We start from the raw sequence: 15,652 nt of genomic DNA on the forward strand, positions 1-15,652 counted from the left end.
CATCATCATCAGCCGCCTAAGCAGCGACAACAGCCTCACCTGGTTGCGGCGATCTATCAGGCCTCATGTTTTTCCCGAATCTTTCCAAAAAATTCTCAACCGACGGCAGCAGAACCACTTCGGACATGTCGATACTACGCAGTCATCCGACCTTCGATCGGAGCTTCAGCTACGATCCGAATCTATTCGCCGAATATTCGAAACTATCCGATAGAAAGCCGGTTCGAACAGCCGATCTTCTGAAGGAGAAATTTTTGAAATTGATGTCATTTAGTAAGAACATCAACCATGGCAATAGCAACGTTAACATCGTAAATAACCTCCACAACAACAACAACAATATCAACTTCAACAATAACAACAACAACAACATGAATAACCACTATCACAACAACATCAGCTACAACAACATAAATAACCACCACAACAACAACATCAACTACAACAACAACAGCAACATAACTGATAACAAAATCAACAACTTCCTATGCAGTATTTTGAATAGTAGTAGTAGTAGTAGTAGTAGTAGTAGTAGTAGTAGTAGTAGTAGTAGTAGTAGTAGTAGTAGTAGTAGTAGTTATAGTAGTAGTGGTAGTGGTAGTGATAGTAGTTATTCTTTAACAAAATTATCTTCAACAGCATCATCATCAACAACAGCAACAAATACAACAGCGACAAATACAGCGACAACAACGACAACAACAACAACGACAACAACAACATCATCAGCATTAGATTTAAATAAGTACGTGTTGAAAAAATTAACATTTGCAGATTTTACAGCATCATTACTTAATAATGAAGATAGCGGGAACAACAGGAACAACATCAATGACACGACCTTCCAACCAGTTTCAACAGTATTAATGACACCAACAACATCTATAACAACATCAACAACAACATCAACAACAACAACATCATTAACATCAACAACGACAACAATAAAAACATTCTCAACAACATCAGCAGCAGCAACAACAACATCAACTACAACAACAACAACATCATCAACTATAAGTCCAGTACATGTACATTTCAATTTTCAGCATCACCAACAACAACAACAGCAACGACATCATCATCCACAACAGCAACGTCAACAACCATCGTCATTGTCGTCTACAACAACAAAATCAACAAAAACAGAAATAGAAACATCGAAATCTTCCAAAACAAAATCAAATTTTCGACGAGTGAAATCAGAGGTGGATGTGGTGGGTGATGGGGTGGGTGATGATTTGATAAAAAATTCATCCATTTGGAAACTTTTTGCCTCTGTTAAAAAGAAAGGAACGAAAATGAGTATCTCTCATCAGAAGTCAAAACCATCAACAACAACAACATCAACAACATCACCACCACCAACAACAACAACAACATCAACAACATCAACAACAACAAAAGAATTTATTTGCAAATCTGTCCTCAAGACAACTCAGTCAGAATACGAAAGTTTTGCCAGCTGCGGCTTGGTGGAGCTACTCAGCAGCGATGCAAACTACCAGCAATCCTTTCGGAATATTTACACAGACATTAAGTCTCTTAATTATCAGACTAACAACCCCAACAACAACAACAACAACAACAACATAAATGATAATTACAACAACTTCTTTCACCGGAACTACAACAACAATGATTACAACAACTACTTTAGCAACATCAAGACTGAAAACATCACTGATAACGTCAAAAACAAACGCTACAGAAAATTTTTAGACAGCAGCAGCGGCAACAACAGCCACACAAAATTATTAAAAAACAGACCAAAATCAGAAAACTTTTCCATCTGCCATTCAGATTCGTACGTAGACATGCTCTCTACTCTTCCAAACAACTACTACTTAAATAGTGAAGCTGGAAAGCATGAAACCATCTCCAACAACAAAAAAATATTTTTCAACAATGTTGACAACACCTACAACAACGTAGAAATAGTTGAAACGAACGATGGTTCTACAACGACTGAGCTAAAGAAATATCCATATGTAACTGAGTTCCCTGTCTTCGAGAACGAGTATGAACCACTTCAGCAAGAAACAATGGCAAAAAATAACATCAACAACAACCTTTATAGCAAAAACATTGAAAACAATAACATCAACAACAACAACAGCAACAATCCTACACATTCAGCATCTCAATCACTAATACCGACAAACTCATCCTCCTCCTCCTCATCATCATCCTTGCTCTCATCACAACAGCCACAACAACAACAACAACCACTGCTACCAACAACAACAACAAATTCTACCTCGTTGTCATCAACACAACCTGCAACCACCACATCTGTAAACTTTCGAAACAAAAATAAATCCACAAAATGGGGTGGGTTTAGAAGGGCCGTGAGCATGGTTTTTGAAAAGAACAACAACAATAACATCAAAAATAATAAAACCAACAAAAGCATAAACAACATCAACAGTTTAGGATACAACAACGACAACACCAACAACAATTTACGCTGCAACAACGACAACAACATCCTTTATTACAATGACGTCTTCTACACAACAAACAGCATCAACAACAACGACAGCCAGGAAGACCATCGATTGGACGGAATGTACCAAAGAAATGAGCGCAAGAGTCTAAAAATTAGTTCATGTAAATTTTCTGCAACTAACAACAACATCAACAACAACACTAACCACTACAATTGCAAGGGCAACAGTATTAGCAACATGAACATCACCAAAACAACGCCTTCAACAACTACAACCACAACAACAACATCAACTTTGAAATCAAAATCCCGAAGCACCAACCAACTTGACGGAAGCAACAAATTAGCTCCATTGCTTGTTTCTGGAAGAGTTGACGAGGATGTCATGAAGAGAAAAAGTCACAGGTAGGTTTGCCATTATATTCAAATTTGTAATTATAATAAGTTTTTAAAAAGTTATTTATTTGCAAACCACTTTCATATAGGCAAAATAATATTTTAACATTAATTTGTTTCTTACTCGCTAGTTGCTAATTATAATATTTCAAAACACTCCAAACTGCCGTCTGCACAAATTGGAAAGACGCATCATTTCAAATTAGCAAGAGTTATTTGTCGAAGCAATTATCATACAGTCTTGTTCGTTAATTTATTCATTAGTTTACGCAAATTAATTACGCTAATCATTGCGTGCATCAGAAACAAGCGAGTGTTAAAAGTTGCCGGTTGTTTCTTTTTTGATAATCGGTTTCGGGAAGCTAGGAAGGAAGGTAGTGGAGGATTCTATCGGGCCGTGAAAGAAGAAAATATTGATACCTCCGAGTTAAATATTTAACGTCACTATAAAAGTATTTTCTGAATTAAACAGCTGGAAGCAATAAAAAGTTATTCGGTTTTTAGAATTTCAACGGTGACTCGTCGCATCGTGATTGTAATTGTAGTAAGATGCGTTCTATAGCCGTAAATAAAATGCTAGGTTAAATATTTCATTTCATTTTTTTTTCAAATTATGGCATTTAAGTTAATGAAACTCGTCTAATAAAGCAGTGTTTATTATTTATATGGCGTTAGAAAGTCATCCTGGGACGATGAAAATTAATTTTTTTTTAATAAAAATAAATTTTTACGTATCAAAATATAGATATTATCTATTATTATTATTAATTATTATTAAAACACTAATAAAAATTGTAAAAAATCATAAAAAAATAAATGATAATAATAAAAAAAATATTTTCGTTTATGTTATAGTTCAATTATTCAAAAATTAAGTTAAGAGCTTCAGATTTTATTCATCAATCAGTGGTTGGCATGGCAACGTTATTTTTGCGCTATTTTACATCAAATTTACTGTTCTTAATTTAATATTTATTTAAATCCATTTTATTTTCACAATTTTACGCAGTGAAATTAAGTAAAAAAAATTATCTCTGAAAAAACCCATAGATTCTTAGAAGGCAATTATACATAAAACAATATAAAACGACCTAGGTAACAATTCTTCAGGATATCACGAGTATCTATGCTCTCTTAAACTTTGGAGCCGTTTAAAACGACAATAATAAAACATAATAAAATTTTTAACGATTGAAATGATTAAATTTCAGAAAAAAATAATTTGAATGCTAAATTAAGTCAAAAAATCATATATTAAATATAATTAATATATATGTGTATATATATATATATAAATAATATATATATACATATATTTATTATTAGAATATATCCAACAAACTATTTATTAACATGTTAACAATAATACCTAACATTATACCTATCATTAAATAGTGTTAATAATTATTTATTATTGTAATAATAAAATATATATAGTTATATCCTTTAATATATCAATAAATGTTATATTTATAATGATACGAAGAAGAGTATTAATGGGATTATTAGATTGTAGGTTTTTTTTCTTACTTCGAATACTATATTTCAATTTTGTCATTCCTTGTTTGTAAATTTTTTTATAAGACATTTCGTTGCGCGTGTAATCGTAGGTATAACGAGTAGTTTTTAAATAATAATAAATAACGTAAAGTGAGTTAACCGTTAAGTTTAAGAGTTGTTTCTGCTTTGAATGGTCCTTTTGTAGTTCGATTCATGATACATATCCATGGTTCAGTTGAAAAGATATATTTGCGCGGGGGTAGGCCCGAGATTTTCCGGTGGAAAGGGGTGGATTTACTTGTGGATTTACTTTCAAAATTCAAAAGTTTTTGACATGTTATTAGCTAATTCCCGTTTACTCAAGAAAATAATGAACATTCATAGTCTTTGATTTTTTCTTCTTTCATGGTCTGTTGGAGGTGGTGCATTTCCGCCTAGGCGATTCGCCACTAGATTTGCGTTTACGTTCGAGTTGGTTGACAAGAAATGTTAAAGGGAAGAATGAAGTCATTTTTCTTTTACAAACGTAGCGTTTACAAAATTAAATAATCAGACACAAAAATCCCTACCCAAAAATTGTATTAAACATAACTTTATATTTAATTATTACTTTATATATTTAATTTTTTAACAATTAGCTTGTGGGAGATATTGGCCCCAAACAAAATTCAAAACTGCAACAACAACAATGACGACAGCAGCAAACCTTTCAAACGTAAGTATGGCTGGTTTCGTCAGACTTTTAAGAGGAAACCTACTACACCATCAAAAACATCACCATCATCATCGTCGTCAAAATCGTCATCGTTATCATCACCATCAACGACAGCAGCAGCAGCAACTTTTTCACCACACCCAACATCTGATGAGGTGGAAATTTTGAAAATCGATGATGCCCTATCTCAAGACCCATTGAAGCAAAAAAAGTTTTTTTTTTTTTTTTATAAAATCTCATTCTATACAAATATGAACTTTATATAATTATCTTATTTGTTTGCCACAAAAACATATGACCATTAGTTTATTTTAATTATTTATCGTACATACATACGCGCGCACACACACACACACACACACACACACACACACACACACACACACACACATATATATATATATATATATATATACATATACACACACACACATAAATACACACACAGACACATAATAATGTGTCTTTTCGTGATAAAATTTTTTCTTTCTCGTTGCAACAAGTTAAATTTTGTGCATATGTTTTTTAATTCTAAAATTTTGTAACAATACTAATAAGTTTTTAAAAATTGATACTGACGTTTGACAACATTAATGTGTTTTATTATTTTTTGTGGGGTTCCTTGTTATTTGGAATTTTGGTTTCTTTTGGAATCCTTTTTCATCTGTTTTCATGAAATAAACTTGTTTAAAAAAAAATAATACACACACAGATCACTGGCCTGCTTGACAAACGAGTTGATGAGCACGGAGCTAGATTACATTAACTCCCTCTATCACGTCATCACCAACTACATCCCACTGCTACAACAAAGACACCAAACACAATCAGCTCTCGTTTCGCTACCGGAAACACTTCGTGGGAAAAAATACATAATCTTTGGTAACATCGAAAAGATATACGAATTCCATTCTAAGAGGTTTCATGAAAGTTTGAATTTGTGCCGGGGACATCCCTATGCCCTGGGAGCTGCCTTCATGAAGCATGTGAGTATGTGAGTATGTGTGTATTTGGGTATATGTTGGTTTGTTGAGTATGTGTGTATTATGGTGTATGTTGGTTTGTTGAGTATGTGTTGGTTTGTTGAGTATGTGTTGGTTTGTTGAGTATGTGTTGGTTTGTTGAGTTGGTGTGTGTTTTGGTATATTTATATGTTAATTCGTTGAGTTGGTTTCAAAAGACTGCAAGAGAAGATTTTTAAAAACCATGATTCTGGCTTAAAATAAGACATGAATAAAACATATTGAAGAGGACCTGCAAAACCAACACATGCAATGGCCGTTGCAATGGATCGGATTGATTGGAATGGCAAAGTAAGAAATGTCCGGAATCCATTGACACCTACAGCAGCGTATCGGCTGCCAAATAATCTCAGTAAATCACCAGCTAAAGAAAAAAGAAGAAAGGAAGAACCGACACGATATCAGTCTGAAGCTGAAGATGAGAGTCTTCAACGCATGCGTGTTGCCGATTTTGTTACGCGGTGTGGAAGTGTGGAGTTTAACACATGCCACGGAGAACAAACTGAATGCAGCTAAAAACCAATAGCCGCAAACAATCATGAAAATCAGTTATCAGGACCATACTCTAAATGAGGAGATCAGACGTAAAAGGTCAATTAAAATGTCAGCCATACATAACCGACGTGTTCAGAATGAAATGGGCGGGACACTTGTTGCAAGTGAATTCAAATAGACCCACCGGGAAAGCCATGGCATATAAACCCCAAGGGGCGAGACGAAGAAGAGGAACACCACGGAAAGAAGATGAATCGACTGCTTGTACGAAGATCTACAACGGGCAGAATTGTCCAAATTGGCCAAGAGGAAGACCCCGATTGACGCTTGGAGAACTGGCCCAGGATAGAAACCGTTGGAGAGATGTTCTGAGACAATCAGTAGCTGATGATAGATTATGATGATGCACATGTTGGTATGTAGGTAGGAATTATTTACGTGTGTTGGTTTGGTGGGAGGGACGACTTTTAGTTAATCGGAAATGAACATGGTTAAAAAAGGTTATAGAAACAATGAGAATAATTATACTTTTGATTTGATTTTAATTTTGATTTGACTTTAACTTTGGAATTAACTAAATTGAATTTCTGTAGGAGTCGGAGTTTTATTTATATTCACTGTACAGTAAGAACAAGCCAAAATCTGACGCTCTGATGTCAGAGTGTGGAAGGAAATTTTTCCAGGTGACGTATCATTACTATCCTCGTCATCATCATCATTATCATTATATCATCATTGTTATCGTTATTATCGTCATCATCATTATTATCGTTATTATCATCATCATCGTTATTATTATCATTATGATTTGCATCACCACCAACACCATCACCACCAACACCATCAACACCACCAACACCATCACCAACATCACCATCATCACTAACAACATCACCCTCATCATCAACAACATCACCCCCATCGTCAACAACATCATCATCATCATCATCATCATCAACAACATCACCATCATCAGCAACAACATCACCACCATCATAAACATCACCATCGCCCTGGCCAGTTGAAACAAAAGGAGCTGAACTGTGCGATGGACCTCGAGAGTTTCCTGCTGAAGCCCATCCAACGACTGACCAAGTACGCCCTCATGCTCAAACGTCTGCTGCACTCCTGCCCACTGCACATGCCAGAGTTTCAAGAAATTGAGGTTGGGATGATGACGAAGGTGATGATAACGACGACGATGATGGTTATCATGACGGCGACGATGATGTTGGGGCTGATGATGATGGTGGTGATGTTGGCCATGATGATAATGATGATGGACATGATGATGATAATGATGATGATGTTGTTGACGATGGGGGTGATGTTGTTGATGATGAGGGTGATGTTGGTGACGACAACGACGACGATGATGATGACGAGTTGTGAGTTGATTGACGAGTGAGCTAGATAAACAATAGCAGTTTTATTGAATAGTTGTAATAATAACAACAACAACTACTACTACAACAGATACAATCAAAATAACGTCAATAATAATAATAATAATAAAATAATATTAATAATAATAACAACAATTTTTGTAGGAACATCCTTTTAGCTTCATCATAAAAAAGGTTAAAAACATGCATTAAAAAGAACTAACACTGTATATAGTAGAATGAAATAAAGTAAGATAGTAATAATTAAATAATAAAAATAATAATAATAATAATAAAATAATAATAATAATGAATGAAGGCTGCCCTGGAGATGGTGAGATTCGAACTGAGGCACGGCGAGGACTTACTCGCTGCTGACTGCATACTGGGATGTGACGTGAGTCCAAATTTTATAATGAGTGGTGATGATAATGATGAAAGTGATGGTGATGGTAATGATGGTGGTGACGATGGTGATAGTGATGTTGATGACGATGATGGTGATAATGATGATGATGACGATGATGGGGATAGTGATGATGTTGTTAATGGTTAAGGTGATTATGATGGTGGGGATGGTGGTATAGATGATGGTGATAAGTAGGATGGTGGTGATGGTGATGATGATGATGGTCGTGATGATGGTGGTAGTGATGATAATGATGATTAATTGAATCAACTAACTGGTTAAACATTCGACCAATCGATCAACTGATTTGTAACTTAATCATTCAAACATTTTATAAAGATTTGAATCAATCTTTATTCATTCATTAATTTATTTATTCATCCATCCATTCATCTATCTAACCGACCAACCAACCAACCGGCCAACCAACCAACCGACCGACCGACCATCCAACCAACCAACCAACCAGTCAACCAACCAGTCAACCAGCCAATCAGTAAACCAACCAGTCAACCAACCAACCAGTAAACCAACCAGTCAAACAACCAACCAAACAATCAACCAACCAACTAACCAACCAGGTGAATCTCGAGGAACAGGGCACGCTGTTGAGAAGAGATGAGATGATGGTAACAACGAAGATGAAGAGGACTTCCTACCACGTCTTCCTCTACGAAGACATCCTCCTCTTCACAAAAACAAAAAAGAAAGCCAGCGGACAGGATTTTTATTCTTACAAATTCAGTCTTAGGGTCACTTTCTTTATTTTTTTATTTTAATTTATTCTTACTTTTCAGTTTTTACTTTTACTTGGTAATCCTCTTCAGAGGCGGATTAAGGTGGGGAGGGGAGTTGCAGGGATGTCCCCCACCAAAACATGGAAGAAGATATTATTGGAGAATCCGTGTTGTCGGATTTAAACCCTAACGACTAAAAACTAACAATCTTCAATAATAAATGAAACACCACGAGCTAACGAGATGATTTGTGCCGGCTATATAAGAAACTGCGATAACTATTCTGATAGGTATTCGGGCTGCTGATGAGTCCCCGGTGCTGATGAGTCCCCGGTGGGGACGAAACACGTGTCCAGACTATCCAAACGAATATTACTCTTTCCTTCGGCCGCACACAGCTCTTCTTGGTTCGGTGTTCTCAAACGCAACCGCAACAATGTAAAATATTTTACGTCATAATTTAGTATTTTCCTTAAATGAACGGAAATAAGCCAAAATGAAAAAAAGTTCATATGTTGTTTTTTTTTGTAAAATTAAATTTCTATCTAAACTTCAAAGTGTGTTCTTGTTCAACGAGTTAACCATCCCCCAACGTTTTAACCATCTTTTTCTTAATTTTTATCCTTAGTTCATTCAACTCATCTATAAAGCACTATTAAATCAACTTCGTCATCACCATCATCTTCATCACCTTTTACATCTCCATCATGACCATCCTCATCGTTATCATCCACATCCCCCCCAACACAGACAACGGAAATGGGACTTACTGAGAGTGTGGGGGACGATGGACTTTCCTTCGAAGTTTGGTTCCGGAAACGCACTCCCGGCACTTCCTACAAGATGCAGGTCCGCAGTCGAGAATCCAAAAATAAATGGACCTTTGATTTGGCGGCGTTGCTGTGGAGGCAGACCATCGCCTTCCGGCAGAGGTTGGCCGACAGGGTAGCCATGGAAACAGGGATGAGCAGTTCCGAACGAACGACGATGGCCAGTTCGAAAAATAATAATCATTGTGACGTCATCACTAGCCAGAAGATCATTTCGCAGCGATGTTCACAAAACGGAAACGAGCCCGACCCTGGTGAAATATTTTGCACAGTTTTATTCTTCAATAAGAAAATTTATTTTTACAAATTTTTTAGTTAAAAAATTAATCTACGAAAAATTCAAATTGATATTGGCCTACGTAAATTTTTGTAGGTCAGAAAGAGAGCAAACCGACCTCGTACATGTCTTCACTGTCGTCTGCATCTTCTTCGTCGTCGGCCTCATGTTCAACGACCCCTCATCCCTTCAAAACTAACGATTCTACCTACACCTTTAACTATAATTTTTGGCGCTAATTTTTTGTTCGAGAACAAAAAATTTTGACAAATTATAAAATTGAAACAACAGTAATTATTTGAAATGTTAAGAAAATAAATTATTTGATGAAATATTTTTCTTCATTTATAAAATTATTACTTGAAAAAAAAAAAAAATTTAATAGTTTATAATTTAATAACTGACCTGACACTAAACGGTTATGAAGACACTTGGCAGCCGGCTGAGGGTCAGAGTTTTAAACAAAAAATTTATGTTATCGGCAGGCGATGAAATGTTGAATGAAGATAGAAGCAAAAGAAAGAAGACATTTTGACGCTTACCACTTACAATTCATTTCAAATGATTGCATTACATAATTACACTATCACTTCGTTCGTTACTCAGATAAATTTAAGATTCGAAAAATGTTTTAACTGATTAAACAAGTTGTATTATACCGAATGTTTGGCGTTAATATGTTTGTAGTTCGTTTTTTCGATTAAATCGAAAAAACGAACGAACTACAAACATAATTACAGAGTTTTTGTGAAATTTCAACCGGAGAAAATGTTTATTACAGCGTAACAGTTGATTTTGTGGTTGGTAACTGTCGAAATATAAAATCGATCAGAAAGGAACATATAAAGATCAACACGCTGGCTTGGCCATTGACAAGAATACTCTAACCTTTTCCGTCGCATGTGGAAATTGTAACGGGCCCGTCGACGACGGTCCTGGTTGGTGGGTGATTGATCTGCAGAAGAGTGAGCCCATTTCGAAGGTTGTCCTCACCAGCAGTCAAGACTCCACCTGTACGTTTTCTATTAGAGTTTTTTCAATTCCTAAACAATAAGTAATGTCATGTTCTCAATAATTCTACTTCTAATTCCTCTACTCTTACCTTCGGGGTACCTCAGGGTTCTATCCTTGGCCCTCTTCTATTTATGCTCTATACTTCTAAACTACCTCGTATTATTAATTATTTTTCTTTCACCAGTCAACTATATGCTGAAGATTCTTATATTTATATTTCTTTTCCTCCATCTAATCTCAATAGTGTTCTTCATAATCTACTTTTATGTCTTTCTTCAGTTATCGCTTTGTCTGACTCCATGTGTCCTAAACTTCCTTCCTTCTAAATTTGAATTATTTTGTTTCAATAAATTTTAACACTCCTTTACAATTCCTCCTATTATCTTACCTGATTCTAAAACTCTTGATGTTTCTCACAAGTTTTGCAGTCTAGGCTTTATCTTTGACTCTAGTATGTCTCTTTCTTCTCAGATTAATAGTGTTGCTAGAAGTTCTTACTTTCATCTACGTAGAATAAAAAATCTTCTTGATGATCCTTCTCTTCTCCTTCTTGTTACTTCGTTAATCTTACCTAAGGTTGATTATTGTAACTTGATTTACTATGGTCTTCCTGATTCTATACTCTATCCTTTAATGATAATGTTGACTTATAAAGCGCTCTGTCAAGCGATTGAGGCGCCCTCGAAACAAAAAACATCCTCTGTCAGACGTTTAAAACGCTCTACCAAAATAAAAAATTTTTAATGACGACTTGAACGACTGTGTAGAGCTGCAGTTTTTAATCTTTGGCGGGAGCAAATTCCAAACGTGAGGAGCTGCATGTCGGAATGCACGACCAGCAATATTGTTTGCTGCATTATGCTGATGAAAACGTAGAGCGATGGCAGAGCAAAGTTGACGATTGTTTGTATTACTATGTAGAAGATCACCGAGATACGAAGGTGAATGCGAGATTGAAAATTTGAAGATGATGACAGCTATTTTAAATAAAACTCGATAATGAAATGGAAGCCAATGGAGGTTTATTAGGTTCGACGAGGTCGAATCTAATGAACCTCCATTGAACCTAATGAATTTAAGTAAAGCTTTTAACTCTGCCGCTCGTCTAGTTGCTCGTGCCCCATTCTTTTTTCATATATCTCCATATCTCGTTCTTTTGCACTGGCTATCTATAAAATATAGAATAATTTTTAAAATTTGCACATTTATGTACAAGTTTCAACCTAAATTATTTCCAAAGTACTTATCAGATATATTAATTGAACCAAAACGCCCCGGTTTACGATCATCTTCTTGTTCTTGTTTTTCTTAACTCGTGTTAAACACTCTTTTGCTAAATCTGCTTTTGCTTTTTTTGGCTCTTTCCTCTAGAACTCTCTACTTACTTCTCTGACTACTCTACTTCTCCATCACTTACGAAGTTGAACATCGCGTAAATAGCGCTTTACAAGCTGATTGATTGATTGATTGATTGATTGATTTGATTGATTGATTGATTGATTGATTGATTGATAGATTGATTGATTAATTGATTGATTGATTGATTGATCGATCGATTGATTGTTTGATTGATTGATTGATTGATTGATTGATTGATTGATTGATTGATTGATTGATTGATTGATTGATTGATTGATTGATTGATTGATTGATTGATTGATTGATTGATTGATTGATTGATTGATTGATTGATTGATTGATTGATTGATTGATTGATTGATTGATTGATTGATTGATTGATTGATTGATTGATTGATTGATTGATTGATTGATTGATTGATTGATTGATTGATTGATTGATTGATTGATTGATTGATTGATTGATTGATTGATTGATTGATTGATTGATTGATTGATTGATTGATTGCAAAAAATTGAACATGCCCTAATTTACTACACAACAAGACAGACTCAAAGTATCTGCAAGAGATTAAAATAGTTGTGACTGAGATTAACAAGAGTGTCGGGAATTTGTGTTATTATTTCAACAATAACACATTGTTAGAAACGGGATCAGTGTTAACTTTCGACTGCTACAAACAGCCAACATGGGGGAGGTTCTTGCTTGTCGTCAAACTTCAAAAATTTAGTTGGGGTATTCTATTTTATTTAGCTATTCTTTCGAAACGTAGGTACATTAGCCACATTCAATTACAGTAATTACCGCAAACTCATTCGAAGTTAGTTGAATGATGATGATTAGCCATTTAGTCGAAGTCGACTTTCGGCCACTTTATAGATCTGTGCGTTCCTGTCCTCGACGATTATTTTAAGTTCTGAAATTGTCATTTTGGTGGCCGATGTGATTGTATCAAGCCAACGTATTCTTTGCCGTCCTTTTCTTCTTGTCCCACTCACTTTACCTAGCATCATTGAAATTTCCAATGAATTTGCGCGCATAACATGGCCGAAAAAGGAGAGTTGTTGTTTGACGATTTTGCCCTCAAGCGACATTTTTGGCTTGATACGGTCTAAGACCGTTTTATTTGTTGTCCGCAATGTCCAGGGATACGCAGTAGTCTTCTCCAACACCTAAGTTCAAAAGCGTCGATCTTTCTTCTTTCCGCTTTCTTGATTGTCCAATTTTCACATCCATAAGTTGCTATGGGAAAGACAATGGCGTTGACGAGTCTCGTTTTCGTTGCAATGCTCACATCCTTGCTTCTCCAGACTTTATCTATTCCTTGCATTGCAGCCCGGCCGAGTGCAATCCGTCTTTTGATCTCTGGTCCAGATTCGCCGTTTCGGTCAAAATTGACAGTTGAATAAATAAATAAGTAAATAATGAGCTAAATAATTTATGTATATACTTTTAAAACTCATGAAAAAACTAAAACTGTTCGACAATAGCCGAATAGTCCGCAATTCAGCGTTGACTATTGAACGATGACTCTAACGTCATCGTCTTGTGGCTTGCTTGGCTTAACAGTTTCAGGCGTAAAGACGACATGGTCCACGTGGTCGATAATTGTGTGCACAACATCTTTGGAGCACTCTGGATAAGGAGGGGAGTCCAAGTAGTAAATTGTTCCATCGTTCTCGAACATTCCGTTCTAAATGATGGTGGTCAGTAAGATGATTGTTGCATTTTTTTAATTCTTTAAAATCAGATTCTGACAGATGCAGAAACTGTTTCAACATAAAAATTGGCAATTGAAAATATAGGAAAATAAAAAAACAATTAGTAACGTGATAAAAATGAGGTGATGATGATAACTCAATTGTTTCATTCTTATTAGAAGTTTAAGATTTTTTAACGGTCATCTTAATGATGAAGATGTCAAAGCTCTTTTTTGGTAATTTTATCATTTATGGTTTTGATGTCTATAGAAATAACTGTACAGCCAGGTAGGAATGCAAATAGATCCTCCTCTATAAAAATAAATAATTAGTGAAAGTAAAAGCAGAAATAAATTTCGCTTTCTTTTCACCTTTTAAAATAAATAGTAGCAAAAGTATTATGTAGTATCTATTTTTAATCCTTCCTGAAGATAAAATTTAACGGTTGCCTATCTCAAAGCTTCCGATTTTTTGTTAAGTATGATGAGTCGAAAGATGATTAATAAATTTCAATTTTTTAATGGCTCATAATTTAATCTTCAAATTATATCAGAAAACACAACGATGAATGATACATTTCTAAACTCATGGCATAATATCGGGATCAGACCAATAACGTTTGTTGCTGCTGATTGTAATAAGAAATAGGAGATAACTTAATGGCTGAAATTTCAATTCATACGTTGAACTGACCGGCTCCAGACGAAAATGGGAGCCATATGTTGGTTTAGGTACATTATATGTAACATGTTTATCCATTTATCAATTTGGCATAATGGTTTGTATCTGCACTTATTAAAATATTGAACGACAAATGATAATAAGAAGGTCTGATATATATATATATATATATATATATATATATATATATATATATATATTAATATATGTTATATATACATAAATATATATGCATATACATATATATATAAATGTTGGTAATAGACCATAATTTTTACAATATTCTATAAATTCTACCGAATGTTTGGCGTTAATGTCTGTAGTTCGTTTTTTAAATTTTTCTCACTAAAGTTTTTTGGTGAACGTTTAGTTTATTAAAATTCAAAATAAACTTATTTTCCGAATTCATGCTGCAAATAAGGCCATATTTCGATTCCGAATGAATCATCATCAGTGCTTTCTGCTGTTTATATAGGGAAATATTGACTTTGTCAAAATGAATTTAGATGGAGCAAATAAGGCCATATTTCGATTCCGAATGAATCATCATCAGTGCTTTCAGCTGTTTATATAGGAAAATATTGACTTTGTCAAAATGAATTTAGATGGAGATTGACTTTGTCAAAGTGAATTTAGATGGAGTCTGCTGTTTATATAGGAAAATATTGACTTTGGTTTA

At 34.8% G+C, this 15,652-nt stretch overlaps 2 protein-coding genes across 2 annotated transcripts; one reads left to right on the forward strand and one right to left on the reverse strand.

The window, feature by feature from the left end:
• The first annotated feature begins 2,790 nt into the window (after nt 1-2,790).
• Nucleotides 2,791-10,550, forward strand: HELRODRAFT_105083 (hypothetical protein). Its single transcript, XM_009016899.1, has 9 exons — nt 2,791-2,857; nt 4,987-5,274; nt 5,776-6,049; nt 7,174-7,263; nt 7,602-7,745; nt 8,285-8,362; nt 8,956-9,126; nt 9,862-10,195; nt 10,315-10,550. The coding sequence occupies exons 1-9, from the start codon at nt 2,838-2,840 to the stop codon at nt 10,455-10,457; spliced, it is 1,542 nt and encodes a 513-aa protein (XP_009015147.1). The 5' UTR covers nt 2,791-2,837; the 3' UTR covers nt 10,458-10,550.
• A 1,770-nt stretch (nt 10,551-12,320) lies between these two features.
• Nucleotides 12,321-15,051, reverse strand: HELRODRAFT_184170 (hypothetical protein; the record flags this gene model as incomplete). Its single annotated transcript, XM_009016900.1, has 3 exons — nt 12,321-12,401; nt 14,130-14,285; nt 14,986-15,051. The coding sequence occupies 3 exons, from the start codon at nt 15,049-15,051 to the stop codon at nt 12,321-12,323; spliced, it is 303 nt and encodes a 100-aa protein (XP_009015148.1).
• Between the last annotated feature and the right edge of the window lie 601 nt (nt 15,052-15,652).

The sequence above is a fragment of the Helobdella robusta genome (assembly GCF_000326865.2).
Source record: "Helobdella robusta unplaced genomic scaffold HELROscaffold_191, whole genome shotgun sequence".
Classification (NCBI taxonomy): Eukaryota; Metazoa; Annelida; class Clitellata; order Rhynchobdellida; family Glossiphoniidae; genus Helobdella; species Helobdella robusta.

What these genes read in the sequence shown, in the direction of transcription:
- HELRODRAFT_105083 (XM_009016899.1), top strand. Translation starts at nt 2,838, where the DNA reads ATGAAGAGAAAAAGTCACAG. An exon ending in CTTACAAATTCAGTCTTAGG is followed by an intron (nt 9,127 to 9,861) that starts GTCACTTTCTTT and finishes CCCCCAACACAG; the next exon opens with ACAACGGAAATGGGACTTAC. An exon ending in CGGAAACGAGCCCGACCCTG is followed by an intron (nt 10,196 to 10,314) that starts GTGAAATATTTT and finishes AAATTTTTGTAG; the next exon opens with GTCAGAAAGAGAGCAAACCG.